At 46.6% G+C, this 27,505-nt stretch overlaps 1 protein-coding gene across 8 annotated transcripts; it reads right to left on the bottom strand.

The window, feature by feature from the left end:
- Positions 1-3,487: 3,487 nt before the first annotated feature.
- Positions 3,488-27,379, bottom strand: PRKAA2 (protein kinase AMP-activated catalytic subunit alpha 2). Of its 8 annotated transcripts, none has more exons than XR_011680666.1 (10): positions 27,156-27,379; positions 21,090-21,231; positions 19,043-19,136; positions 17,594-17,738; positions 16,678-16,765; positions 13,587-13,811; positions 12,127-12,631; positions 9,632-9,758; positions 8,510-9,406; positions 3,488-8,417 (listed from the first exon to the last, which is right to left on the bottom strand). XR_011680666.1 is itself a non-coding variant. In XM_071436818.1 (10 exons), exons 1-9 carry the CDS (start codon positions 27,222-27,224, stop codon positions 9,168-9,170), a joined length of 1,659 nt encoding a protein of 552 aa, XP_071292919.1. In that variant the 5' UTR covers positions 27,225-27,356; the 3' UTR covers positions 3,488-8,030; positions 9,151-9,167. The 8 variants fall into 8 exon arrangements, 1 of the variants encoding a protein (XP_071292919.1); XR_011680663.1 differs by having other exon boundaries at positions 3,488-8,357; positions 8,499-9,406; positions 27,131-27,355; XR_011680660.1 differs by having other exon boundaries at positions 27,131-27,355.
- Positions 27,380-27,505: the final 126 nt, after the last annotated feature.

Raw genomic sequence — 27,505 nt, 5'->3', positions numbered from 1 at the left:
TCTCTGATTTTTTTTGTTTATTATGATGCATATTTGTCGGAACCCAGGAAATTCCTCTGGTTGCCCCGGAGGACTCGAGCCCTTGGCACAGAGCACAAGACCCCTGTGCCTTTGATTTAGCCCTTGGAAAAAACAATTACCAACTTTTATATGAAGAATTACAAGTCAAGAAATCTTAAGTAGAATAATAGTTTGTCACGGCGTGAAAAATAGATTTTTGAGGTTTTTAGAATGGGGGCTCAGGATCCCAAGATGGAGGAATTTGGGTGTGCCCTGTCCTTCTTCTTCCTAGCCTCTGTCTTCTGGGTGATGTTGGCATTTTTGGATTAGTTTAGTGCAGAAACTCACTGTCTAATAGAGGTGATAGGTATTGGGAAGTTATTGTAAATAACATACACATAATTTTTTCTATAAAAAGATAACACCAGTGTGCCTCAACCCAACCTGCCAGACAGACCTCAGCGGGGGGGAGAAAGAATTTTATAGATAAGAAACAATAAACAACCTTGAGAACGAGAACAGAAAAATCCTGACTCCTTCAACTGCCAGGCTGGGAAAAAAGAAGTTTGTACTTATCTCAGAGTCACTCTGACCAGCAGAGGTTCTGAGACATATTCTGCACTCTCTCCTGCGTGGGGATAGCTGGAGAAATGTACTTAAAACTTCTGAAGCAGGGGGAGTTAATGTAAACAGCCAGTATGAAATATTAAATAAGTATTTCCAGTTTTGCTCTGCTGCTGGACAAGTTTCCAGTCCAACTGCAGCTAAAAAAAGCCCTGTCCAGTCATGACTTGTGTAAATTGGAGATTCCTGACTTGCCTTCAGATATGCCATATTAATCCACATCTGCTGCAAACGTGGGCCACTCGTGCCTTGCCTTGCCAAAGCACACCCTTAAATTCCCTGCTGCAGCATTTCCTTGCATGCTCATGCATAATTCATAGAAATTAGCCTCCTCTTACCCAGGTGGCCCTTGCTGGGAAAATTCCTATTTTTGTTTTCTTTGAGACAGAGAGTACTAACTGCCCTGAGAGCTGCTCTTCCCTGAAGCATCCCTGAAGGTCTCCTGTGCTTCCTGCATCCGTGACAGCCCATGTTGGTCAGCTGTGGGGTGATGATGGGAATGTAAATAAAGCTGGAGTTTTGTACACTGTTTAATGTGCAAGAGATGTTTCCTTATCTCCTTCTTTTTTTTTTTTCTTCTTTTTTTGAGCATGACTTCACTGATTATTAGTTATTTTTAATATTTCTCACTTTTTGGAGTAACCTGTTGGTCAGCTCTGAAATAGCCAATTTATTTCTACATTTTAATAAAAAGAGTAGTGCAGTTTAGTTGCTCAATCTCATTTCTGTCAGAATTGCAAGTTTCCCCAAAAGATTTGCTCTTTAAAAAGCAAACCATATAAATTGGAACTGGTTTTGGTCTTAAAAGTACTGGGAGCAATAGTGGAAAAGTTGACTCATTTCTTTGCAAAAATAATATGAAAAAAGAGTAAATAAAGCATTCAGTCAAAAATTACTTTATTTTTTTAAGCTAACTTAGGCATCCCAGATATGTAAAAGCTGACTCCTGGCTCCCAAGGACTCGCAGCAACAGGGAATTACCCAACAGTTGCCCCTGTGTTCAGGCTGCTCTCTCGCCACTGTGGGCCTGGAGGATGATTACTTATTTTCAGAAAAATGCTCCTAAATGTAGGAAGAGAAATATAAATTGCTAATGGCTTCTCCTCCACATATTCAGTAGATACCTTTTCAAAAGCAAAATAAAAATGTGGATAAAGTTTTTACATGGCTTTGAAAGAAAATAAACCCTTAAATCTGACTGTAGCATACAGCTTTTACCCCTTCCTGGCACATTTTAGGAGCCCATATCAGTTTGCTCATAAATATCCTAAAAATGTAAGATGTTTTAATTAGAAATTATTAAATGTTCCAGGCTTAAGAAAAATAAAAGCGCTGTTTGCCACAGGGCCATTTCAAAGCTGGCATAGGAGACATCAGTAAAAAAAACAGAGCAAATATTTAACATTTACTTTTAAGTCTATACAGGCATTCTTATTTATTTTACCATGTGGTTACTATTAAGTGCATTGGCCTGCATCCATCCTTGCAGCAAAAAAAAATAAATAAAGCACTCCCCTGTAAGCATGCGCAGCTTTGCAGCCCTGCCAGCCCAAATATTTGGATTTTTCTGGTGGAGAGTTTGGGGAGCTGGAGTGCGTGTTTGGCTTTGGCACAGGCTGGGATGTGCTCTGTGCCCTTCACCTCCATCCCTTTGCAGGGAATTGGCCCCAGGGAAGTGCTGGTTTCTTCTCAGGTTTGGTTTTTTTTTTTCCCATGGTGATTTTAGGATTTAAACCTTGAAGAAAACACCCCCTTCCTCCACTCCTTCCTCATCCTCCGCTCATTCACAACTCATGAAGTCTATTCATCACTCCCTCTGTAAGCACTAGGGGCAAATCCTGTATTAGCCACATGTGCAAGCTCTTTTTTGCCTCCCAAGGAAGTTATTTAACAAGTTTGTCTTATTTTAAACGAAAGGTTTTTTAGGAATTTCCCCCTGTATCCTGTGACAGACGTGATGCAGCCCCAGGCCCAGTGGTTGTGGGGTTGTGCCCAAATCCCTGTGAAATAAAAACTTCTGCAGTGCCAGAGGCAGATGATTTAATGCAAGGATGCCTTGCAATACCCTTAGAAATGCTTTTTTTCCTCATGGACACATTCCAGTGCCTGCAAAGAAGAATAGAGCTTGCTATGGGCTGACTCCAGATAATACAAAAAATGCTTTAGATACAGCAACTTAGATTTCCTCAATTAAACCACAGGTTGGCTATATTTAGGTCAAGAGATTGGTCAGGAAATTAAACTCATCCTTTTTTTTTTTTTCCTCTTTTATAGTCTTATTGGTACATCCTAACCACATCAAAACTTACAATAATTCTCATGTGAGTGTTAAGCCCTGTTCCTCCACGTTTCTCCTCGAAGGGGAAATAATCATGATAACAGCTGCGAGTTGATGAGCCTGAGGGAGAACTGAAATTGTGTAAAAAGGGGATAATTTAGGGACAAATCTGGGGCACTCCCTGCAGCTGTGTGCTTGAACTGGTGTTACATCCTCCTGCATCACAGGCACAGAGGAAACAGGTGCCCAGTTTTGTCCCCAGCACTTTTTCTGCAGTGAAATGTTATTTTTGCGTGATGTCTTTAAAATGCTTCCCTCTCTTTCTTCCTTTGCTGTAAGGAGTGAAGATCTGAGTCAGCACATGTGAATACATGGGCCTGGCTCCTGGCATGGATTTTGGGTTGGGGAAGTTGTTTAAATTACTCATGTGGAAATTTTAACTTTCCCCTTTCCCCTTTGCCCCTCACCAAGCCCTGGGGGCATCTGTGGTCCCACAGCTGGGATATGGAAAGATCTCCAGAGGGAAACTCCACCAGCCAACCCCAGCCTGCAGAAAGGGACTGTGCAGAAAGGAAATCCAAAGGATTTGTTGCTTTTATCTCTTTTCATCTCTGAGTTTATTAAAGTGCAAATGTCAACCATGGAGACAGCTATCACATGCAGTGCAGTACACCGAGAAACACTTTCCACACCATAAATGGAAGGAAAAAGGCTTCCTTGTGATTATCTGATGCACAAAGGACAAAACTGAACCAGGGCTCTGTGCCCTTCCATAACAAAAATACTACAGCCATGAATTGGGAAACAAAACCCTCTCCAGGCCCTCCGTTGACAAAATGGAAAATATCAAGAAGGATGGAGTGTTTATAGAGCTCAGGGGTTTTCTTTCTGAGCTTCATGCTACTGATATGTTTGAAGGGATGCTTCTACTCAGAACTTTCTAAAGTTCAGTATCTTTCTCTTAAAATTGTAAATACATAATATTATAAATCATAAATACTCCTTAGAGTATGAATTTAAGAACTGCAGTGGACAAGTCCCGTTTACCTCTCTCATAGAGCTGAGGTTTGTCTGCCCAAAGATGCTGGGCCAAGGACACCACAGAGATCCTGGGATTCAGTTTTGCTTTGTGCTCTAAAAGAAAAAAACAAAAACAAATGCATTGAGGTACAAACCACGTGAATATAACATGATAATACAGAACACATGAACATGCTTTCAGCAACAAGAATAAATATTACCATGGCTACAGGATCTACTTCACAGCTTTGTGAGATGAGGATAAATAAACTATTTCCAAACTTGAAAAAAAAAAATTATCAGAGATGAGTCTTACAAATAAACTTTGATTTTCAAATTAAGGCAGCTTCAGCAGGAACTTCAAGGCTTTTGTTGAAAACAGACTTTTTCTAACACCAAAAGGGTACTCGTGCTTTGCAGGTAGAGCTCTGATTCACAGTCTAGTTCTCCTAATTTTGACAATTAAAATGAGCAAAGATCGGTGCATCGAATACCAGGTGTGCTCTCTGCAAAAGTCAGTGTTCCATCAGTAGGTGTCATGTGGGAACCCTGAAACCCAGTTCACCTCTCAGGCATGGGACTGAGGTACCTCTGGCTGAATCATTAACTCCATGGCCGGGAGGCAGACTGGGAATTCAGAATTACAAGAAGCTGTTGCAATTTTTTTTAATAAGCAAATGATGAAAAAGGGATATATAAGGGGAGGGCTAAGGAAGCCAAAGGAAAGCACTAAATGAAAAGCCCATAGCAAAGTAAAGACCTTAAGAAAGGTGACTCTAGTAAGGTCCATCATATACCTGGAACAAAACCAGACCCTAAAACTTTCCAGGAAAGAAACAGCAGGAGCTTGAGCAGGGGGTGGCTTGGCTCATCCAGATGTGCGATTCTTCTTCCCTCTCTCCTCTCAGCTAATAAAAGGGTGAAGCCAAATAATTGCACAACAAATGGTACTTCAAGTATTTAGAAACATGGCCTGCATGTCTCAGAGGGGGGATCCTGCATGAGCTGGGGAAATTGTGCACCTCGTGAAACAAAGCTGCCACTTCCAGCAGCCGCGGCGCGCAGCGAAGGCACGAGTTCATGTCCTGCACTCAGCTCCCTCCTCCTCCTGCAGGGCTGCACGCTGACAGTAAAGAGCAGTGAAATGAAAAGGAGTAGACAGAAGGGTTATTTTGTTCAGACCTCATCAATTCCAACACGAATGCCACTATAATCACACACAGAAACGTACACACAGCACACGCTAACCAGCTGGTTCACGTTTTTACAACACTGCCCATGGATTCCCCTGTGCTTGTACACACCTCGTGAAATGCTAAACTGGACACACAGCTGAAGATGCATTTCTGACCCGTTGAAGGGGAAAAAAAAAAAATATCCTGCTGCCTTTACCTGCTCAGCTCCAGCTCCTGGAAATAAACCTGCCCCAAACCCCATCAGCAGCAGGGCTTTGGCTGGGGGGGTGGAAGGGCAGGATTCTCACAGCTCCTGAAGCCACTTCCCCTCCCATCCCTGGCCAAGCCCATGCCAAGCCTGATGGGGTGAGCTAAGCTACTCATGGGCTTTACCTAAAAGAGGGTGTAAAAATAGCATTCCCTTTGTCCAGGTCCTCTCAGAGGCTGGGATTAGTGAGGGGTGACAGTGTCCAGGGCACACACCTGCCCTGCTGGAAGAATAAAGCTGAGAGGTCAATGACAGGGATGCCACCTACATTTTATATATATGCATATATAATATTTACATATATATAGCTTCCAAGAAGAACAGCAAAAGGTATTTTTGAATTAACTCATCCAGGAGCTGGAGGTTTCTGTTGGAGCCTATCTGAACTCTTTATCCTTTGCATTTTGTCTCTCTCCCCCTCTGGCTGAAGCAAAATTTGGGTGAGCTTGTGGCTTGCAAAGCACAGCTGTTCAGTGGCTTCTGAAGAATTGCACTTGGAGTAATTCAAGTTTCTGTAGTTCAAATATTGTCTACCCTGCTTTTCCCGACGCTTGTGCATGTACCAGCATAACTCAAAAAGAGCTGACCACAGTGTAACAGTGTGGAAGTTAAACTCTTCCTCTGGAAAATGTAACTGGAGGTCAGCAGCTCCTCTGCAGCTGGGAAACACAACACAGCCTATTTGAAGGTAAAATAAATAATAAAAAGAAGTGAAAGTCCTCAGGGTGTTCCAAAGTGCAGCACGGATTTGGGCAAGGCTGTGATGGACCAGTCAGTCCAATGTGGCCACTGGGGAGGTGCTTCCACCAGTCCTGCTCCTTCCACTGCCTCTGCTGACCCTGAGCAGGCAAGTGCTTCATCTCTTTGTGTCTCTGCATATGGAAAGCTGAGTAACTCTGACTGCCCTGCACGCAGGACTGGTTCTGCAGATCCACACAGCAGTTAATGTTTGCACGGGTCAGAGAAGGTGCCAAGTGCCACAAGGGGCTTATTCTACAACCTAGAAATCCCACCTGCCTCCAGGAAGCAAATATTTCCTCCCAAGGGCATTTGCTGCTGCTTAATACTATTAGTTCTGCTGGGTAGGAAATCCCAGAGGACAAGAGTCAATTTGAAAAAAGACATCAGTACATCAACCTGCTCCTGAGCCCCAGACTGGAACACTCCAGCCCCTTGTCAAGGGGGCTACAGGTGCTGCCAGGACTTGGCAAGATGATCAGCTGGGAGTGAAGCTTTGAAAAGCCTTTAACATTTGAAATACATTTCACTCATTGCTGTTTCCTGGATGGAAATTAATGCCTGGCCGTACAGCTGCTCCTGCTCCCCTGCAAAGGGGTTTATCCCCATCACTCCAAACCTTTCAGGGCTCTTTGCTCATCTCAGCCTTGATCCAAAAGCTGCTGAAGGGCTGGGTGTTCCTCAGCTTTGACTCTGGGGTGGGGTTTGTTTTTGTTTTTGTTTTTTTTTTTGCATGCAGGAGTTTGGATTCTCCATCCAAACTCACACCACAGCACTGGGGACACAAATCACCTGGCAGCCACCAGGCACAGCACCAAAGCCATCCTCACCCCAGAGCAGTTATTTAATAATCATAATGTAATAAAAGGCTCGTTACAAAACCTAGGAGCACTACAAATATTTCCAGTATTTCTTACAGTCCAACCACTGCTGTGTTGGATTTAGTGTTCAAGAGAAAAACTGATTTTTTTTCTTTTTTTTTTTCTTTTTTTCTTTTTTGGAAGCTTTCTACTTTGTGCGGCTTCTGGAAAAATTGCAACTGTAAAGTACATTAGTGAGGATCCAAGCACAACCTGTAACAAAAGTAAGGCAATTTTGTGGTTCTTTTTTAAAAAAAAGGGACTTCAAACTGAAAAAGTCCATTTAACTGCCAGTAGATGGCAAAAATATCCCGTGTTTGTCTTGATAACCTTAAATGATTAGTAAAAAAGGCTTAATTTGTTGTTCTTTTCCTTGCTTCTCATACAAACTTGCAGTAAGTATAAATTAAAGTGCAACTGTACAAAAAAGAAAACCCTAGGAAAAAACCTCAAGGGGTCATAAGAAGCTATCAAAAAGACAGATTACATTTTTTTTCAAGTCAAATGACTGCATACCTGGGACCAGCAAAAGTTCTTTGCTTTGTTTCTTAAAACAGAACACAAAAGAAAAAAACCAAAACAACAGAACAAGACCAAACCCCCCCCACCCAACATATTTTTGGCAAAGCTTTCATAAAGCATTTGTTCCTTGATTAGGCTATTACTTCATAATCAAGTAAATGGAATTAAATACCATGTCAAAGCCAAGCAGATGCCAACGCTGCCCATTAGATTAATCCCGTGTAATAAAAAATAACAACTCTTTTAAACAAAGAAGTCACACATGCATTAGGGTTTACCCTTGGGTAACAAGAATTTAACCTTAAAAATCCCCGCAGTTCATCTCAAAAAATAAAATCCCATCCTTCAGATAGCCAGTAGCAAAGGAACAGTAAAATTCCGGGTTGGGAAATCCCTGCCTGGTCAGCGGAGCAGCGAAGGTCACAGTCCAGTGGGCAGCAGCAGCAGCAGGACAGGAGAGCCCTTGGGCAGGGGCAGTGAGTGTCCAGCAGCAGGGAAGGCAGATCTGGCAGTGATTTTGGGGAGGTGACAACAGGCAGAGTGTCCTAGGGGAAAGGTGAGAGGTGAGTGCTCCGGAGCTGCGCGCTGCTGATGGCTCCTGCCCATCAGGGATGATCCCAACCCTCGGGGAAGCGCTGGGTCCTCAGGGGGGTGATCCAGATCCTGTCCTCTGCTCACCTGAGCCCTGCTTGGGATTCAGCCCCTGGAGCCCGTGGTGAGGCAGGGGAGGGGGAGCAGGCTGGAGGGAGGTGAGAAAAAGGCAATCTGCCTTGAGCGTGGCGAGCAGCTCAGTGCTGTCCGGAGCGCTTGGGCAAAATAAAGCACCTTAGGGACACTCCTCTGCAAAGAGTGCACAGGGACAAAGACTGCACCTTAGGGACACTCCTCTGCAAAGAGTGCACAGGGACAAAGACTGCACCTTAGGGACACTCCTCTGCAAAGAGTGCACAGGGACAAAGACTGCACTTTAGGGACACTCCTCTGCAAAGAGTGCACAGGGACAAAGACTGCACTTTAGGGACACTTCTGCAAAGATTGCACCTTAGGGACACTCCTCTGCAAAGAGTGGCAGGTTTGCACCAGGACCTTTGCACATCCCACCTTCCCTGCCCATCTTCAGCAGAGGGAAAAAGAGAGGGGAGGGAGGTCATATTGCACTAGTGCAGAAGCATCTAAGCAGCTGCTGCTTTGGGGAGGAAAGTGTGAGAGAGGGTGGCACCTGGGTGTGAACACTGCAGAGCTGCTTCATCACCCTCCACTCCATCTCACAGGGCTCCCGGTCAATCCCTCTGCCCTGGCTCAGCCCAGCCTGCCCCTGCTCTGCACAGCATCAGGAAAACATCAAACCCCCTGCAGGAAGCGTGGCTATGCCTCCATTACCTCAGGATGAACCAGGGGGGAGGTGTTTTCCAAAAACTCAGTGATAATGTTTGTTACTTTACAGCCTTAACATTTCCCAATGGGGTTCACAAGGAAAGAAGAAAAAAGAGTATTGGATACACTTCGCAAGGCACAAGGAGAGAAATTAATTTCCTTGGTGCCTTGCTAGAGGGGAGCATGTTTTGGATCTGGACTTGGCTCTGTGGGGCAGTGAGGGGACGAGGAGGAGGAAGAACAAGGAAGCAAAAGAAAGGAGGGGGCAGACGAGTGGGCGCAGATCCTCACGGTGTGCAGAGGGGCCGTCAGCGGGCCAGGGCCATGATGAGGCTGGCACACATCTCGAAGAAGTCCATGGTGTGGCTGCCCAGGCGGGGGGGCACCGAGGGGATGCTGCCCACGAAGGAGCTGCTCAGGGAGCCCATCAGAGACTGGCACTCGGTGGCCGCGGCCGCGTCGATGCTCAGGCGAGGCCGGTGCAAGCCCGCGGCCGAGCAGGAGCGCTGGGGCGTGGAGGAGCCAGACCTCTGCTCCATCACCTCGTCTGGAAAAGCCAGAAACAAAAAAAAAAAAGGGAGAAGAGAGGAAAAGCGGGATTAGCTCGGCAGGGGCTGTGCAGGTGAGGTAATGAAATGGGAACAGCAGCAGAGTTTGAGAGGCGTGAAAGGGCTTCTGCTGAAACGACACACATGGAAGAGCTCCAAAACGCAGAGGATGGTTCTTAAACTTCCAGCCTCGCCCTTCTGCGTGTCCTCCATCTCCTACTCACCATCAATGCTTTTGAAGTCCAGCAGATAGCTGCGGTTGTCCACCTGGTAGAGCTGCAGGCTCATCTTCACGTAGTTGCCGGTGACGGGGTTCTTGCGGCGCACCCGCAGGTGGTAGGCGTTCACCACCTGCAAGGGGAAACCTGCCCTCAGCAGGGACACTCCAGGCAGCAGCAGGAACACTTCCTCCCTTATTTTTTCTAAATATGAGCACGACATCATCTGGGAAAAACAGTTTCTCAAAAGGACAACCACTATAAAATGAAGCAAGCGGCTTCGTTTCCTCCCATCTTTAAATATTCTTCTTAAGGCTGTGATTCACCAGTTGCTGGCTGGGGAAGCTGCAGTGACCCATCTGCCAGGCATAAAACTGATGTTTGCTCCTCCCTCAGCAGCAGCCATGGCCACATGGACCAAAAAAGTCCACTCGTGGGCCCACACACATGTACAGTGCTCATGAAATCAGGGCAAGCTGGGCAGAGCAGAGCAGCCTCCCCCATCAGCACAGCCAAACCCAGCGCCTGTGGATCAGCCTCAGGCTGAGTATTTCCCCTCTCTGCTTCCCACCTCACAATCTGCTGCATCTCATTTACAATGAGATCTTTTCTCTGTGCTATATTTATGAAGCAACTGTGTGGATGGGAGAGTTAATTCTGATGAAGAGTCACATCTGAAGCTATTCTTAGGGTGGGAAAGGCTATTGTGAAACCTCCTCGTATGAAATAAGCTGCACTGCCTACACAGAGATGTTGGGCTGAGTTGGTTTTTGAGGCTGTAGCAGAAATACAGCAGGTTTGTTCACTCCCTGTAAAACCTTGCAGCTAAAAAATGTCTGGCTGATGTGGACAAATGCACCTGGCCATGGTCCATCTCCTGCCTGGTGCAGGGAAATAGGGTTTCTGGAAGCTACTTGGTTTTAAAGATGTAATATTATCAAAAATAAGGAGGAGGCAGGAGGTTTTCAAGAAGTAGAACAGTGAAATGCACACAGTACCACACTAGGGACCTGGAGGGAGGAGGGGAGCCCCTCTGGTGATGAAGATCTGGGCTGAAATTCTCCTTACCTGGCTCCCAATGCTCACATCATGCTGCTGCCAAAGGCCACGAGCCAGGAGAGCTCACCTCAGGGGCTGCACCAGGATTTGGGGAGTCAGGCACAGCAGCAGAGCTCCAGGGCTAACTTAGGGATTTATTATTCCAACTTTGAAAAGGACTGTGACTAAATGTTGCACAGCCCTGGAGAAATACCTGCAGTGAATACTGTCAGTTAAAACATCTGGATTTAAATCAAGAAGCTGAGCCCTAAACTAAAGAAGCCATAAGTATCTGAAAACACATCTGGTCTGTGAGAACTGCTGCATCTCCATCAGGGAAAAGCCACCACATCAAAGATACAAATTCTGCACCCAAGACCCCCTTGCCCCTCATCTGTGCATCCTTTAGGACAATTTGTACTGTACCATTTCTGTCCTGACAGGACCAGGCAGAAATAATGAGAGTTCCTCTGCTCAGGAGCACTCGAGATGACCTCGCAAGGAATTAGCCACTAAAATTAGAAATGTGAACAGCTCCTCTTATCCCTGCAGCTAAACAAGGCAGAATCATCCTTCCACCTGAAGTCTTGGAGCACCTTATTTCACACCATAAAGAAACACCACAGATAAGCACAAATAAGCACAGCTGGCACCTTAATTCAGTGAGTTTGCCTTAACAAGGAAGAGCAGGGATGATTGCAAGGTGGGGGCATTTATCTGGTGTTCCTGTCATATTTTCTAGAAAAATCTCTTTGCCCAGGATTTTGCTCCTGGGAAGCTGAGAAGCCTCAGAGAAAAATGAAAACAATAATGATCTGATTTGCTTCTCCTGTGTTTTGCTGCTTTGGAATGTATTTGGACATTGTTTATACCAACAGGTGGTTATTTCATTGGTTTCATGTGTGTCAATTGTTTTGACTTAATTGCCAATCATGGTCCAGCTGTGTCAGGACTCTGGAAGGAGTCATGAGTTTTCATTATTATCTTTTTAGCATTCTGTCTGTATCCTTTCTCTATTCTTCAGTATAGTGTAGTATAGTTTAGTATAGTATTCTATAATATAATATTATATATATTTAACATATATAATAATATATATCAAATATATAATATATATTTAATATATTATATATTTAATATAATAATATATAAAACATATACTATATATTAATATATATGATATATTATATAATAATATTGATATAATATTATATGTTTAATACCATAAAATAATAAATTAACCTTCTAAGAACATAGAATTAGATGCATCATTCCTTCCTCCCTTCCCTCATCGGGAGTCCTTGCAAATACAACAATCTGGGAACAGGTGGGGGCATTTATCTGGAAACAGGTGGGGGCATTTGTCTGGGAACAGGTGAGGCACTTATCTATCTGGAAACAAGTGAAAGCTCCCTCATTTTATGGGATAAAGGATGCTGGAAACCCACCCCAGCACTCCCTACCTTCCACTCGAAGTCCAGCTGCTTCATAGCCCGGTACACCTCGGCCATAATGTCGTAGGGCTTGCTCTGGCTGCGGATGCCCAGGTGCCACTTGGCCTTTTTGACAGTCAGGGGCTTTGGCTTGGTGGTGTTGAGGGCGTCCAGGGGGCAGCGGGCCTTGGGGCTGTCGGCAATGAGCGGCGGCATCCGCTCGGGGTGCGGCTTCACGCCCGGCGGGATGTGCAGGGCGCTGTCGTCCATGAAGGAGCCCGTGGGGGGGCTGGAGGCCAGGTAGAACTCGCTGGCCTGGTTCATGATGCGGCGGTTGTCGATGACCAGGTGGTAGGCCACGGCCAGCTGGTCCTGGGGGTCGCCGCTGTACAGGCTGTTCATCACCTCCGACTCGGTGCACTCGAACTTCTCGCACACCTCGCGCACCGCCTCGTCGTCGATGACCGTGGCGTCGTAGGAAGGGTCCTCTGGGAACAGGTAGCTGGGCAGCTCCTCCTTGAACCACTCGTGTTCCCTGGGGGAGGCACAGAGGAGCCGTGATGTGAGAGGGGAGGTGGGGAAAGCACCACCAGACAAGAGTGAACCCCAGCTGATGAGCGGGGAGCAAAACCCAGCCCGGTACAGGGACACCGACGGCACTCTGCACACTGAGTTTGAAGTGAGACTCAACACTTCCAAGGTTCCCTTTTTTTCTGATACAGAGCATCAAACCTACCCAATCCCCATGCCCAATACCCAATTCTCACTAATTTCAATGTGGTGAATGATAATTAAGTGTCTAAAACTTACACACTGCCTTGTCTGTAGGCTCTATGTACTGACAGTAATCTCACCACATGTGCAGCCTCTCTAACATGTAATTAAGTCCTCTCATCCTAAGGAATTAAGGAATAAAATAAGGAAGTTTGCATGGGTTTGCTTGAAGGGTAAAATTAGGGCTGTCCATTGAAAACCTGAGAATTCCTGGAAGCCCTAGTAACATTTGTGTTCATGCTTAGCACACAGCTACATGTAATTTACATATTAAGTTAGTAACTCTTGGGTTTCTCCTCCTTTTCTTTTGGATATACATTAAGTACAATGATTGCCCCCTTTATCTGGTACCCATAGGGACGTGATCTTGAAATATAATAATGAAAAATGGCTGTTGAATATTATTAAGTTCTTGGGATTATTGCATGCTACAGCTGCTTTTGCTAAGTGCTGTTAAGAGATTTTTAAGGCTAGTTTATAATGCAATGAAATAGAATTTTAAGTATTTGTATATAAAATATACATAAAAATCCTCATCCTGTTCATCATCATTCACTTCCAGCCAGCACAGAAGGGGTGCAGGGCTGGTCCTTGAATCACCTGGGACAAAAACCATCTGGATTAGCTCCTGAAAACCACCCTGCCCACCTGCCAACAGGTGACCCCCAGGAAAGCCACCAGAGGCCCCCACAGGCAGCCAGCCCACCCCAGCCCACCTGATGTCCTTGATGGTGGCTCTCTTGAGGGGGTCCACCTGCAGCATGTGCATGAGGAGTGTGGCCACGGAGCGGTTGAGGTATTCAGGGATGTAAAACACTCCCCCACGGATCTTCTTGAACAGGGTGGGGACGTGCTCGTCATCAAAAGGCAGAGTGCCACACAGGAGGGCATAGAGGATGACACCACAGCTCCAGATGTCCACCTCTGGGCCAGCATAGAGCCTGCATGAGGACAAGGACAGGAGAAAGCTGTCACCACCATCCTCTCGTCAGTCAGGGTGCAGGGTCTGTGTCACCCCATCCTCTCCTCAGTCAGAGTGCAGGGTCTGTGTCACCTCCATCCTCTCTTCAGTCAGGGTGCAGGGTCTGTGTCACCCCATCCTCCCCTTAGTCAGGGTGCAGGGTCTGTGTCACCCCATCCTCTCCTCAGTCAGGGTGCAGGGTCTGTGTCACCCCCATCCTCTCCTCAGGCTCTGTGTCACCCCCATCCTCTCCTCAGCCAGGGTGCAGGTTCTGTGTCACCCCATCCTCTCCTCAGCCAGGGTGCAGAGTCTGTGTCTCCATCCTCTCCTCAGGTTCTGTGTCACCCCATCCTCTCCTCAGTCAGGGTGCAGGTTCTATGTCACCTCCATCCTCTCCTCAGGCTCTGTGTCACCTTCACCTTCTCCTCAGGCTCTGTGTCACCCCATCCTCTCCTCAGTCAGGGTGTAGATGGGGGGATCCCCTGCCAGCTCCAGCAGGGACAGATCTCCAGCCCACACCAGGGCTGCTCACGTGGCTCCCCCCCAAACCAAATGGGCCTCAGCCAAAAGTGCTCAGGGAAACGAATGGCAGGGCTGGCACTGGCTGCCCACACTCCTGTGTACAACCCTGCCTCCACCAAACTCTCCAAAAAGCCAAACCTCACATTTCCAAGAGCCCTGCCAGGCTGTTTGCTCCTTTGCCCCAGCAATTCCTGTTCATTGAACAAGGCAGATCAAGCAGCAACAGATAATTCTATCTCTGAGTGTTTATTTTTGGTGTGCTGGGATCTAAGTGCTCCTGCTTCCTACAAGCTGCCAAATGTGCTCTCTGCCATCACCAACTCAGGACACCCCAAATAATACAGCTTTGCTGCTCCTGCTCATCTCTTTTTACTACATCTGATGCCTCCCCAGAGATTTTGGGAGGCAACACTTGCCCTTGGGCTGTGAGGCCCAACCCAAATACAGAAGTTGAAATGCACCTACAGAAGTGTCTTCATGAAACCTCAGCATGCTGCACTTGCTCCTCCTGAAAAGCATCACTGCAGATATATCAGTGTGGAGGAAATCACGCTGGTCATGCAGGTGACCATTCTCTGAACACCCCCAAAACACTTGGTCTGCTTCTCCAAGGGTGAGAGTTTCCCTGCTGAGGCCAGGGACAGCAGCAAAGCCATTTTGGAAAGGCAGAGGCTGAGCTGGATGCCTCCTCAGCCCTGCCTCCATGCCCAGCTCCCACAGATCAGAAACCTGATTCTTTCACTGGCAAGAGCACTGCCTGAACAGTTTTTTGGACCTTTAAGCCCACATGAAATGCACTTTTATGGCTCTGAAGCCTGAGCTGTCACACTCTGCTGCTCTTGTGCTCTATCAGGGCAGGCAGCAGGAGCCAGGAGTCAGCTCCCCCCTGCCCCACAGAGCCACCAGCAGGGCAGGGAGGCTGGATGGTGCCTGTTCCCCCCAAATGCAGCTCTGAGAAGAGGCCAGCTTGGCACATTGAGCAGGGCCATGAAACTCAGGCAGCCCTGGGCCTGCAGGTGGGAGTGGTGAGGGAGGGATGCAGCTGCAGCCAGCCAAAAAGTGCAACATGTGGGCTTGGTTTTGGTTTTCATTCTTACTTACGTTGTCACTAAGCTGCATTGCCTGGACCCTTGGAACACTCGAGGACTAAATCCTCCTTGCTGATCTATCTTGTCTCCTATACAAATTGAAAAACACGTGTCTGGCCTCCACTGAGATGGAAATGCTATTTTTTTGGCATCCCAGTTTCTTGCTTTGTCCCCTTCTTGACAATGAGGATTTACTTGGTTTCATTTCACACACAGAGCTGTAGTCACAACAGGCTTTTGGATGCTAGTCTAATTCCTAGGATGCTCTGCCAAAACTTGCTCTGGTGTAAACAGGGATAAAATAATCAAAATCACAGCAAACACATTCTGAACAAAATGTTCTATTTAAAAGCCACAGATATAGGCAAAAATACACTGGATTGCAAAAAGTAAAGCTCATGGCAAAGGGAAATCAAAATAAAATAGGAGCAGATAGTGAGATGAGCAGTTTGAAGGATCATTCAGAGGAGGGAAATTTGAAAATCTGTATTTGCAATCTTTGCTAAGGTATTACAGAGAGAATTAGGGCAAAATGTACATTCTATATAATTTCTGTTCCTGACAGCAAAATACAGGAGGCAACATTTCTGTATCAACACGTGGAAGTCCAGTTCAGCCTTGTGGGGTGAGCCCAGCACTCCACGTGCTGTACAGATGTTTCATGCTGAGAGATGCAACCACAGAGGAAGTTTGTCAATTCAATGAATCAGCTCAAAACAAAGCTCTGAAGGTTGAACTGACTGCCACAGCCAAAACCCCAAGCTCAAGGAACCAGAAGACAAGTATTTTCTTTGCCAGTGTTGGGAAGGGATTAAAGATCTTCCTGCTCCTTTTGTTAGTGAATGGTTTTCCTCGTTAACACCGTGTTTTATATTACAGGTGGGCAGGAGAGGAGGGGGTGGCCTGGAAAAGCCTTTCCACCTGGAACCTCAGTATTTGCATCCAAAGAGTCATTTTCACCCTCTTTAATTAGCAATATAAACAGTCAACATCTGGTATTAATAATTCCTCCAAAGTAAACACCTGTAGCAAAACACGGTTTGCTATTACAGCTACTGAGAAGTAAAATAAGCAAGAAAACCTTCGGATCTTTGCCAACAGATTCACCCAAACACAAAATCCAGGTTGGAAGGATTCAGCTGCTTTTACTAGACGTGCAAAGCTGTTTCCAATACCAAGAACAAATTCAAACTCCATGTGCTCACATAGACTCTGGTGAGAAATGGAATGTCTTACCTCCCAGAGATGACTTCAGGGGCTGCATAATTTGGGGAACCACAGCTGGTACGTAGAAATTCACCATCTGACATCATGTTGGACAGTCCTAAAAAAACCAAAATGCTTATTACACACTGATGTTTGATCTGAAGGTCCAGACACGCTGTGTGACATGTGTCACACAGAGGAAAGGCAGGGAAGTGGAGGGGGTTATTTGGAAGGGAACTGTTGATATAATTTAGATAGACTTCTCTGAACTGATTTGAAAATTATTACTTTTGTTATTATTGTTATTGTTGTTGTTTGTTTTTTTTGTTGGGTTGGGTTTTTTTCCCACATCCAACCAAGAAATATTCACTCCAGGCTAATTTTGCTCCTCTAAATTGCAAATCCCAGAGCACAGAGGAGAAGAGACATAATTCATCCCAGAGCAGTCACTTCATATGGCAACTGGGGCTGTGAAATGAGTAAATCTTCAGAAGGATTTACATTGCTAGAAAGGACTCACCAGGATAGAGTTGGTAGCCTGGGTATTTTAATGGATTTCAACCCCTAATACCACTTAGAGACTCCTGTTACTGCTGGTTGTAAAATGAACTGAGGCCAAGAGCACATGGCCAAACAGAGGGAGAGCATGCACGAAAATAAACACACACAGCCAGCTCCCCCTGAATCAGCTGCACCCAGCCTGCCTCAAACACAAATTAGGTAAATCTGACGTCGGGTGATTACACTAAAACACAGCAGAGATTTACAAATCCTCTGCTCCATTCTCAGTGCCACTACAGGAGCAGCCTGCAGCAGGTAATCCCTGCTGCTGCAGGAAGGGCAGTGTTGGTGAGCGTGGGATTTCCAGGTGGCTGGGGCAGCAGGCTCTGCTGCTGCCTGGCCACACTCCAGTGCCTCTGGAATGCTGCTGGGCACATTCACATACCAAAATCAGCTATCTTTGCATTCATGTGTGCATCCAGCAGCACGTTCTCTGGCTTCAGGTCCCTGTGCACCACCATGTGCCTGTGGCAGTAATCCACTGCAGACAGGATCTGCTGGAAAAGGCGTCGAGCTTCTGCCTCCTCAACCTGTGGGCACAGCAGAGGGAACAGCGCTGGGGCTTGGTGTGCACTCAGGCAGGGGAAGGTTGCACTTAGCAGAGAGCCAAAAAAGCTTCCAGAGTGCAGAGGGAAAATCTCAGAGGGCCTGAGAGCAGAAGCAGCAAATAAAGCAGATTTCTCACCCTTGTGTTCTACAATGTGCCAGCATTTGAAAATGATACAGCCCCGAGATGAAAGGTGAGACCTCAGCTCAGCTGAGATGCCAACAAGAATTTAAAGGTGGCACCTATCAGACAGTGGCCTGCTGTCCCAGTGGGACTGGTACAGATCCAGGCTGGACAAAACACCACAGAGGACGTTGCTGGGAGCAATTCCCTGTGGACTTCCTCTGGAAGCAACAGGTGAAGCTGGAATATCGTGGTGATTTTAATTACCTGTGTAGCTAATAAAGTTGTATGAGCTATATCAGAGAAACTATATTTTCAATTATTATTTTACTGTTGAATTCCAAAAGACTCCCTCCATGAAAAACTGAGTTTATCAGAAAAGATCCAAATCAGCCACTGAAAAGATCTAGATGGGTAACACGTGTGAGAAATGAGAACCGTACATAGGAAAGAAAACTGAGCCAGCTCCATTGACCACTAGACTAATCTAACCCAATTTGCAGTAAATGTATTGATTTTGTAGCACAGAGAGGGAACATGTGATGGGCTGATCCTTCACCTGAACCCTTTTTCTGGATGTCCACTTTGGCCCATTTTTACCTCCTTGCCCTGCAACTGCTCCACGGGGCAGACACCAGCGATTTTCCTTCTAACCAAAATCTCACATTTCACAGGTGATTTATACCAGTGGGACTGCTGGCATTTGAAAATGTTGCTCAGATAAGCCACATCCTTGAAAAGCCTTCAAAGAGCCTGACATGGAACCAAGAGGGGGCTCTGGGAGAGGTGAATGACAGGAGTAGAGACCACACCAAGTGGTCTTCCCCCTCCCATGCCATAAATTTGCTGCTGATCCTGGGGGTTTTGAGAGGCAACCTATAGCTAAAAATCACAAAAATAAGCCAGTTTTCCAAATATTTGCCCTAAGCAACACCCTACCTTGGATATTTTGGTTTGAGGGTCAAAAATACACCAGAGAACACTGCGAAAAATCACACGCAAGTTTTGTGCGAGCCAGTACGAGACACCCCAGATGGGGTTGCTGTGAAGCAACTTCTATTTTGGGCCTTAACCTTAACTGTGCTCCCTTGAGCAGTGATTTTGCTCCTGAACACCCTCCTCTTCCCACACATGTGCTGGGGCTGGCTCGGGACTGGCACTTACACGTCCGTGCTTACAGATGTAATCAAACAATTCCCCCCCGGACACGTATTCCATGACCATGAAGAAGTCTGTTGGTGTGCTGATGACCTGGTACCTTCAAAAACACAAGCAGATTTAAAAAAAAAATACATCATTAGGAACAGGGAAAGGCTTTTAAACAGATTATTAATTCCACATCAACACTTCAAATAAGGATTTGTTTGGATCTTGCATTTCTAACAGCTTTCCACTTCTGAAAAGCTGTCTCTCGTTTCCAGTATAGTCTTTCACTTGTCTGTGGAAGGACCTCTTTTCCAGACCTATGATCTTCCTTCAGCCCTTTAAATAATCCTCTGAAATATCTGCCAGGCAATCTTACCACATTTAGGACTGCCCTGACTTTCAAATTTCCATTTTGGGTAAGATCTGCAACAACAGCTTTAGAAATGAAGTCCTGGCTAGCTGAGGGCAAGGAGAGGATCCATCTGGTCTCCCTCATATCAAGATAAAAAAGAGATAAAGAGCTCTAGGCACTAGAGAGAACTTCCTCTGGACAGGTACAGAAACAAAAAGGAGACCCCCTGAAGTTATTTTTCAAATATTAAATCTCTCCAGAATGGGGGGAAATCCTTCTAGAATGGAGGGAAAAACCCAGAGCATCACCTTCAACTTGCAGATTTATTGTCCATTTTCCTTCAAAATGATCCCTGAGTGCTGCAAAGACATTTCAGTGTCCCAGCTGGAACAAACTGCCAGTGATCAGCTGAGGTCAATGCAGCCCCAGGAATTCACAGCAGCACCAGCTGGGACCTCCCTCTCTTTTATTTCAGATTCATTGTTTTGTTGCTGTTGTTTTGGGTTTTTTTTTCATCTGAATTTCATTACTTTTTACAGGACTGTAATTTGAAGCAAAGAGATTTCAGCAATTTTTAAGAGGGTGGCAAGGGAATGTGGGATACTCCCATAAAAATCAACACCATCAACCTCATTTTTCTGAAGAGCTTTGGACCCAGACATCTAAGCTACTGTTAATTGCCCCAGTATTTCTTTTATATACATTAAAAATCTTATTGAAAGAGGTTTTTGTGCCCCAGTCTCCTCACATCTTTATCACTGTATTTCATGAATGCAACATGTATCACAGGACACAGATATTGTCAAACTGGATTTAATTTTTACTGCTTTGACAAATGTGTGAACAGGATTTGACTTGCAGGATGCTGGGCACACAGCTGAGTAGTCTTGCTGGCGCTTTTTTCATGAAATAATACCAATCTGTTCTCCAATAAATCCATGGAACTGTGAAGTTACTCTAAAGTCAACAGTTGCTGCACGGTTAGTTATTTAACTGTAGAGAGAATTTGTTTTCCCTTGCCTCCAAGTCCCAGGTATTTGCTATATCTCATGCCAGTTTTAAGGCTGACCTAAATGTCAACTTACCCTTGCAGTTACCATTCAACAGCTTTCTTTTATAGGAATGCCAAAGATATTATCGAGTGCCTCATAAATGTGGGCTGGCTGCACAAGCTGGGGATTGAGCAGGAATCCCAGAGGCTGCAGTGCAGGTGCTGATTTACGACCCCAACTCAGGTTCATCAAAGTGGAGACTTTCAAAACTTATGTCTGAATAATAAATTTTGAAAGAAGAAGAAGAAAAAAAAAAATGTTCTTTTAAGCTCTGGCTAATCAGTGCATTAAAACATAAATCCTATTGAGAGGAGGCCAAGGTTGCACTCTCAGAGCCTGACCGTGCTGCAGTTCATGGAATCATGGAATGGTTTGGGTTGGAAGGGACATTAAAGACCATCCAATCCCAACCCCTGCCATGGGCAGGGACACCTTCCACAGTCCCAGGTGGTTTAAAGTCCCATCCAAACCTTGCCTTGAACGCTTCCAAGGATGGGGAAGCTTCTCTGGGAAACCTGTGCCAGTGGATCGCCTACCACACAAAAACTTGAGCAAACCCAATTTTGAGTGCCCTAATCCATCTCCTGAAGGCAGCCAGCTGTGTGTGAGAGGTCTCTGTGCAGAGAGGAGCAGCTGCACACGTGGCAGGGAGGGTACTCACAGCTTGATAATGTGAGGGTGCCGGAAGAGTTTCAGGTTTTGGATTTCTCGTTTGATCTTCCCCACCACATCCAGGCTGCGGATTTTCTGCCTGTTCAGTATTTTCACTGCCACTTTGTGCCCTGTCAGCTGGTGCTCACCAACTATTAGAGACAGAGAGAGCATTGCAAAGTCACTAAACAGTGCAGCAGGGTTCACACAAGCAGCTTGGGGCCCTATAAGCAAAAAGCCACTTCTGAAGGGGAAAAAAGCAGAAGATGAGGGTGTGAAATATTTTAAAGTTTTTGTCTCCTCACTGTTTTCCCAGTGGAGTCATAGAAGGCAGAAGAGAGGGGACTTATCTGCCAAAAGCACTCCACTAAATAAGAGTGAGTTGCTGGAAGAGGTCATACCCCAAGCTAATTTGCAAGGATTTATAGCATGTAAAAGCTATAATAATCAGAAACAGATATATTTAAATGGCAGAGGAGAATCTCCACCATAACACACTGGTAGACAAAATCCTTCATAAACCCAGCTTTAAAACTAGACCATCACACTTCTTTTTTTTTTAAAAATGGTATGGGGATTTTCCTTGCCCAAAATAGGACTGCAGGATTTGCATTACTAAAATGAATTTCTATTTATACTTCCCCCAGCGTGCTTCTTGCTTTGATGACAAGCTGCAGGAACACTGCTGGACTGCAGCAGCAAACTCTGCTTTTAGGAAGGATGCAAACTCCAATATGGGTTTTTTTTTAAAAATGCACTTGGTGCATTGAGATGCTGATGTTTATCTCCTGTGTTCAGGGAAAAATCATACCCATAAACTGGGAGGAGCAGCACCACTGTCACTGGGGGAATTGTAATTAATGATGTGAAACTAATTCAGCGCGGGATCCGTTTGTTATCAATAAACAAACCACACCAAAAAAAAAATAAAAAGCTCCCAGGAAGCAAGATTTATATTGAAATAGCAAGATTTATATTGAAATTGAGAGAAGAAAGAGCTTAAAACGTGGTGTTTATACCCAAAAGGGGTTCTCAGAACGAGCTGCCCCTTCTCAGCATTTTCCAACACGATATTCAACAGTGACACACGGATGGTTTCCTAAAGCCTGCACAGAAAAACCTGCTTACAGTAAATATTTGTGCTCTCTAATTACCAGCATCACCCTTCCAGTGCAAGGAGTTAATTATTGCCAGCAAACCTTGTTATTACATTATTAGAGCCTGTAATTTTGGCAGCCCTAATGAGCTGATCAGAAGCACCCGGGGTGAGCAGGAGGTGTGAGAAGGGCAGGGCAGCAGCACTCAGGGCACACCAGGTCACTATTATTAGCCACCAGATAAGACCTGCCAGAGATTCTTTCCTCAAGAAGAGCATCCTAAAAATAAAACACTTTACTGCCCTTGAAAATTAAAGCACCACTTTGCATGTCCATTTTATTCCTCGTAATACTTAAAACTACTAGATGATGGAATGAAAATAAACTCAGCTTTGCAGCAGAGATGCAATTTAGGGATTAGCTGAGGGCTGGAGGAGGCAGATAATTCCTCAGAGGGCTGTAAATAGTCCAGGGAGGCATTTTCCCTGGTGAATCTTCAGGGAGAGGAGAGCAGGGCAGCGCTGCAGGGAGGTGAAGCAAAGTTTTTTCACTGAACTAGGAGGAAAACCCTGATTTCTACCACCCTTTGTTTCAGGACAATGCTCTCTGGCCTTGCCTCAGCATATGCTTTGAAATTTTTTTATTATACACTAGGGAGAAAAAAAAAAAAAAAGGCCATGCCCAGAATGAATAATTATTGTTTTTAATACTATTGCCAAATAGTTCATCCCCTTTCCCATCTGTGACAAACAATGTGTAACTCTGCAAAGGTTTGCTAGCACAAACACATTAATAATTAAAAATAAACAGCCTATTTTGTAATCCATCTTTTGCTTACAGTAAGCATTGGATACAGAGATATTATTGTTTCTGTCCCCAGTGACTGGTTGAGCCTCCTTGAACTCGGTGAGAGAGACAAAGAGGGAACACAATCTCCTGTGTGGTGGGAGACTCTCAAGGCTTTGAGGGCTCTCTGGACTGCAGGAATTCAGACATGGGCAGTGTGAAGAGCCCTCCCTCTGCTCACAGAGCCACTGAAGCCCAGGTCCATCCCAGAAGTGAGGGGCAGGTCCCAGGTCTCCCCCAGGCATGGCAGAGGATCCTCACCCCAAGGTGAGGACACCTCCTTCCCTCCCACTGCCTCCCCAGATTCAGAAAGTGGAAAGGGGACTCTTGACATTTGCTTATTATTATAAAAGGGAGAAAAAAAAAAAGAGGAGGAATAGTGATTATAGCACCATGAGCACAGATAATAAATAAACCCCTTGACAGCATGGATTTCTGCATCACTTTCTTTATCCTGCCAGCTCAGGCAGCACAAGCAGTCAACATCTTTGCAAATGCTTCAGGGCAATGTAGGAGCTCTGTGGAGGGGTGAGGAAACTCCTTCCCTATCAGCTCTGCTGGCCCTTATCTCAGCCCAAAGTGAACAATGAGATCCATCCCAAGCATATATTTAGCAATGCTGTGTTAATTCTGCTTGTGTGTTGTCTCAGCCTCTCCCTGTCCTTCCTCCTCTCAGTCTCCTTTAGTTTATCTTCCCTCTGACACCAAGTTTGTCTTTCAGCAGCAATGCCACAGTGCCTGGGAAAAAAATGGGATCTGATCCCAACTGGACCCATGGAGGTGACACAAACACAACCCAAGTCCTCAAGGGACCACAAATCTGTCACTTTGGTGGCAAACAAGCCAGGCAAAGGAGCCACCAAGGATGCCACGGGCAGCATCACACAGGGAGAATATCTGGGTTACTACTGTGAACCTCACTGTGGTCACAGCAGAGCTTTTGGGGACCCAAAAAGCTTTTGGGGACCCACAGGGTGGGACAAGCCCACAGCAAGCACAATTTGTCTCATCTGTTCCTGCCAATCCCCTGGGAAGGAGATGCCACCTCCTTCCTCCAAGGCTCTGCTAAACTCCCAAATCCAAGACCTCCACAGCTCTATTTCTGCAAATTATTCTGATTTTCTGCAAATTAGATTTTTTTTTTCCCTGCAAATAATTCTATTTTCTGCAAATTATCTTTGGCCTGGAGGACAGGGAAAATAACAACATTTGGTAAAAATGCTGCGTGGTAACTTCAAGCCTTGACATGACACCTCCTGTCCATCCACCACATCAGCTCCTGCCACCTTCCTCTCCTCTAACAGAGGCTGGGTCCTCATCCCCACTTCCAGATGGAATTTCAGTGTTAGCACCAAAACCCTGCCCTCAGCTGCCAGCCTCTTTGCTCCCCTCCATGCCTTCAGTGGACTTTCTGTAAATGAGATCAAGAAACTGAATGGGCTTAAAACAAAACAGTTTCTTGCAGTGTTCAGCCAGTTTTTAGGAGGATGTCCCAGGCAGTCAGGGACTTTTTCTGTCGTGTCTCTGGCTCCTGATGGCTCAAAATTACTCCTCTGCTCCAGCCATGGGTTGAAACCCTGGTTTGTACCCCATGTCACTAAATCCTCCCTTTTATTGCCATTTCTTATGTCCCTAATAACAATAATCCTGAACAACTGTAAATTATGATTTCTTAACTTTGACGAGTAAGGCAACAAAAGGCACCAAAACCAGAACCTTGTGCAAGGCAGAATTTGAAGAAAACACATCAGCAACAAGAAATGTCACTGATGGCACCTGACTTCTCCCTGAAACAGCAATTATTATACCCAATACCCAATGCTTGAATCTATCAACAAAAACCCCTACTTTTCTCAGGTGAATACAAGTTTTTCTAAAACTCATTGGATTAAAATGCTGTAATTCTATATAAATGGGAGATTCCATTTCTTCATTTCAGTTCCCAGTCTCAAACACAAACCTCACCTGTCAGTTGTAAGCAAAGTATTAAGGGAAAAAAAACATACAAAGGGTACCACTCACCTATAAAGGATTTTGAGCTAGGAAATCTCTTTTATGTTATTTGAAATATTTCTTTGGAAAACGTCTGTTTTTACCACACTCGGGTCATATGTGGGGTAGGGGGTATTTGTGCTAGTTTAGGGAAAAAAAGGGTATTGTTGGCAAGTTTAAATTGGTCTGCAAGGAAAAAAACCTGCCTTTGGAGCAGTTTTGAGGTCTGCTACTACACACGAGTGATTTAAATGGTCCTTACTGTTAGAAGTATTTATTCTGATAATTCTTTAGACAGTAAATTTGTGGTTTGGGATTATACACAGCAATATATTTTTAGGGGCGTGATTAATGGCCACAGGTGGACTTAGCTGCAGTGGTTGTGGTGGTTTCTTTCATCTGCTGTCAATTTGGGTTTATTTTAAAACTGGGGGCAGGCACAGCACCCCCTTTGCCCAGCCACATCCCAGTGGGGTGAGGGGACACTGAGCTGCTCCCCCAGCTCGTGCTAAACCAAATTCCAACGGGGAAACACAGCTCAGACACTGAATTTTGTTGGTTTTCTGGTTTTTTAGTGCCTTGTTTAAAAACTGAAATTTGCACGTAATGGCAGAATCCACAGGGAAAAAAAGAAATACAAATATTTGCAAACCTCAGAGCCAGGTAAAGCAAAGCCCTCAGGATGTGAGCTGGCTGCTCTGGCATGGCTGGACAAGGAATCCCTGTGTGGAGCCCCCATCCTGCAATCCTGGAACAGTTTGGGATGGAAGAGACCTTAAAGTTCATCTCATCCCTCCTCCTGCCATGGGCAGGGACACCTCTGACTACCCCAGGCTGCTCCAAGCCCCATCCAGCCTGGCTCTGAACATGTCCAAGGATGGGGCAGTCACAGCTCCTCTGGGCAACCTGTGCCAGAGCCTCCTCACCTGCACAATTTCTCATTTTGAGACAATTTCAAATTTCGAGACACTCTAATGACTCATAATGCCTCTTATTTGCAGGTAGTTGATAATTAATTCGTTTAAAAATGGAATTTGCAAACTGGAAGCCTTTTTGAGAGAAGTGCTTGATTAAGTTACTACAATGGAATCTTCATGCAACTTGGTCCACGAGGATTAAGGATGACAAAATATATTTACATGAATAAAATACTGATTTCATTGATGATGATAATGCTGAGACTAATAGACTTAATTAATAATTATTTACAACACAATAGAGATAGTTATAACTAGTAGTTATTACTAGTAGTTTCTGTTGGGAACAATTTCTCCCCAACACTTCATCTAACCCTGCCTTCTGTCAGCACCAAGCCATTCCCTCTGCCCCACCACTCCACGCCCTGCCAGAAGTCCCTCTCCAGCTCTGTCGCAGCCCCTTTAGGCACTGGAAGGTGCTCTCAGGTCTCTCTGGAGCCTTCCCTTCCCCAGGTGCAGGCGCAGCCCGTCCATCCCTGCCCCTCCATCCCGCGGGGCGATGCTCGGAGCGCGGCGGGGCAGCACCACGAACCGCCTCGGTTCTGGCTCCAGGAGCACCCCGGAGCACCTGCGGGCCCTGGCAAGGACGGCAGCGCATTCCCGGCACGGAGGGGCAGGATGCCGGGGCGCCTCCAGCCTGCCCAGCACCTCCCTCCGAGCGCGGCAGCCAAGTTCGGGTGGGTGCTGCTCGCAGCACGGGCTCCGGGGGCTGTGACAGCCCCGAGCACCGAGGGGCCAGCGCTGCATCTCCCACCGCCCCGAGCACCGAGGGGCCAGCGCTGCATCTCCCACCGCCCCGAGCACCGAGGGGCGAGCCCTGCATCTCCCACAGCACCGAGGGGGCAGCGCTGCATCTCCCACAGCCCCGAGCACCGAGGGGCCAGCGCTGCATCTCCCACCGCCCCGAGCGCCGAGGGGCCAGCGCTGCATCTCCCACCGCCCGCCCGCCACCGCCGCATCCCCGCCCGTGCGCCCCGGGCACGGCTCCGCCAGCCGCTCCCCCCGGGATGCCGCCCAGGCAGCGGAGCCCAGGGAAGGCAGCGATGCCGGCGCGGAGGCCGCGGGAGCGGGAGGAGGGAGGCGGCGGCGAGGGGCGCTCCCGGCCCGGCCCGGCCCCGCCCGCGGCCGCGGTACTCAGCTCTTGACTTTGCCGAAGGTGCCGACCCCCAGCGTGTCCCCCAGCACGTAGTGGCCGATCTTCACCCGCCCATCGTGCTTCTGCTTCTCGGCCATGTTCGCCCCCCGCCGCCGGACCACAATGCACAGGGCCGGGCCGGCGGGGCGGGGAGCGGCGCCGAGCGGAGCGCGGCGGGCCCGGCCCGGGGGCGGGGAGCGCCCGGCGCCGCCAGGTGCGGCCGGCGGGGAGGGCACGGGCAGCGCCCGCCGCGGGGACACCTGCGGGACACACCCACCGGGGCGGCACCTGCCGGGGCAACGCCCTCCGCGGTGGCACCGCTCGGGGCGCGTTCTCCGTGGCCACGCACCTGCCGGGGGTGGCGTGGCATCCTTCAGAG

This window comes from Agelaius tricolor, unplaced genomic scaffold (genome assembly GCF_023055355.1).
Source record: "Agelaius tricolor isolate 1412-34295 unplaced genomic scaffold, bAgeTri1.0.p SCAF_11, whole genome shotgun sequence".
Taxonomy (NCBI): Eukaryota; Metazoa; Chordata; class Aves; order Passeriformes; family Icteridae; genus Agelaius; species Agelaius tricolor.
Note: the sequence above shows the minus strand (reverse complement) of the source record. Positions and strands in the feature narration are given on the sequence as shown.

Coding starts and splice junctions, on each gene's coding strand:
- PRKAA2 (XM_071436818.1), bottom strand. CDS start 27,224: ATGGCCGAGAAGCAGAAGCACGATGGGCGGGTGAAGATCGGCCACTAC. Junction 17,739..19,042: donor ACATCTGTAAGCACGGACGT/GTAAGTGCCAGT, acceptor CTGTGCCCACAG/GTTGAGGAGGCAGAAGCTCG. Junction 12,632..13,586: donor GCCACCATCAAGGACATCAG/GTGGGCTGGGGT, acceptor TGCCTCCCCCAG/GGAACACGAGTGGTTCAAGG.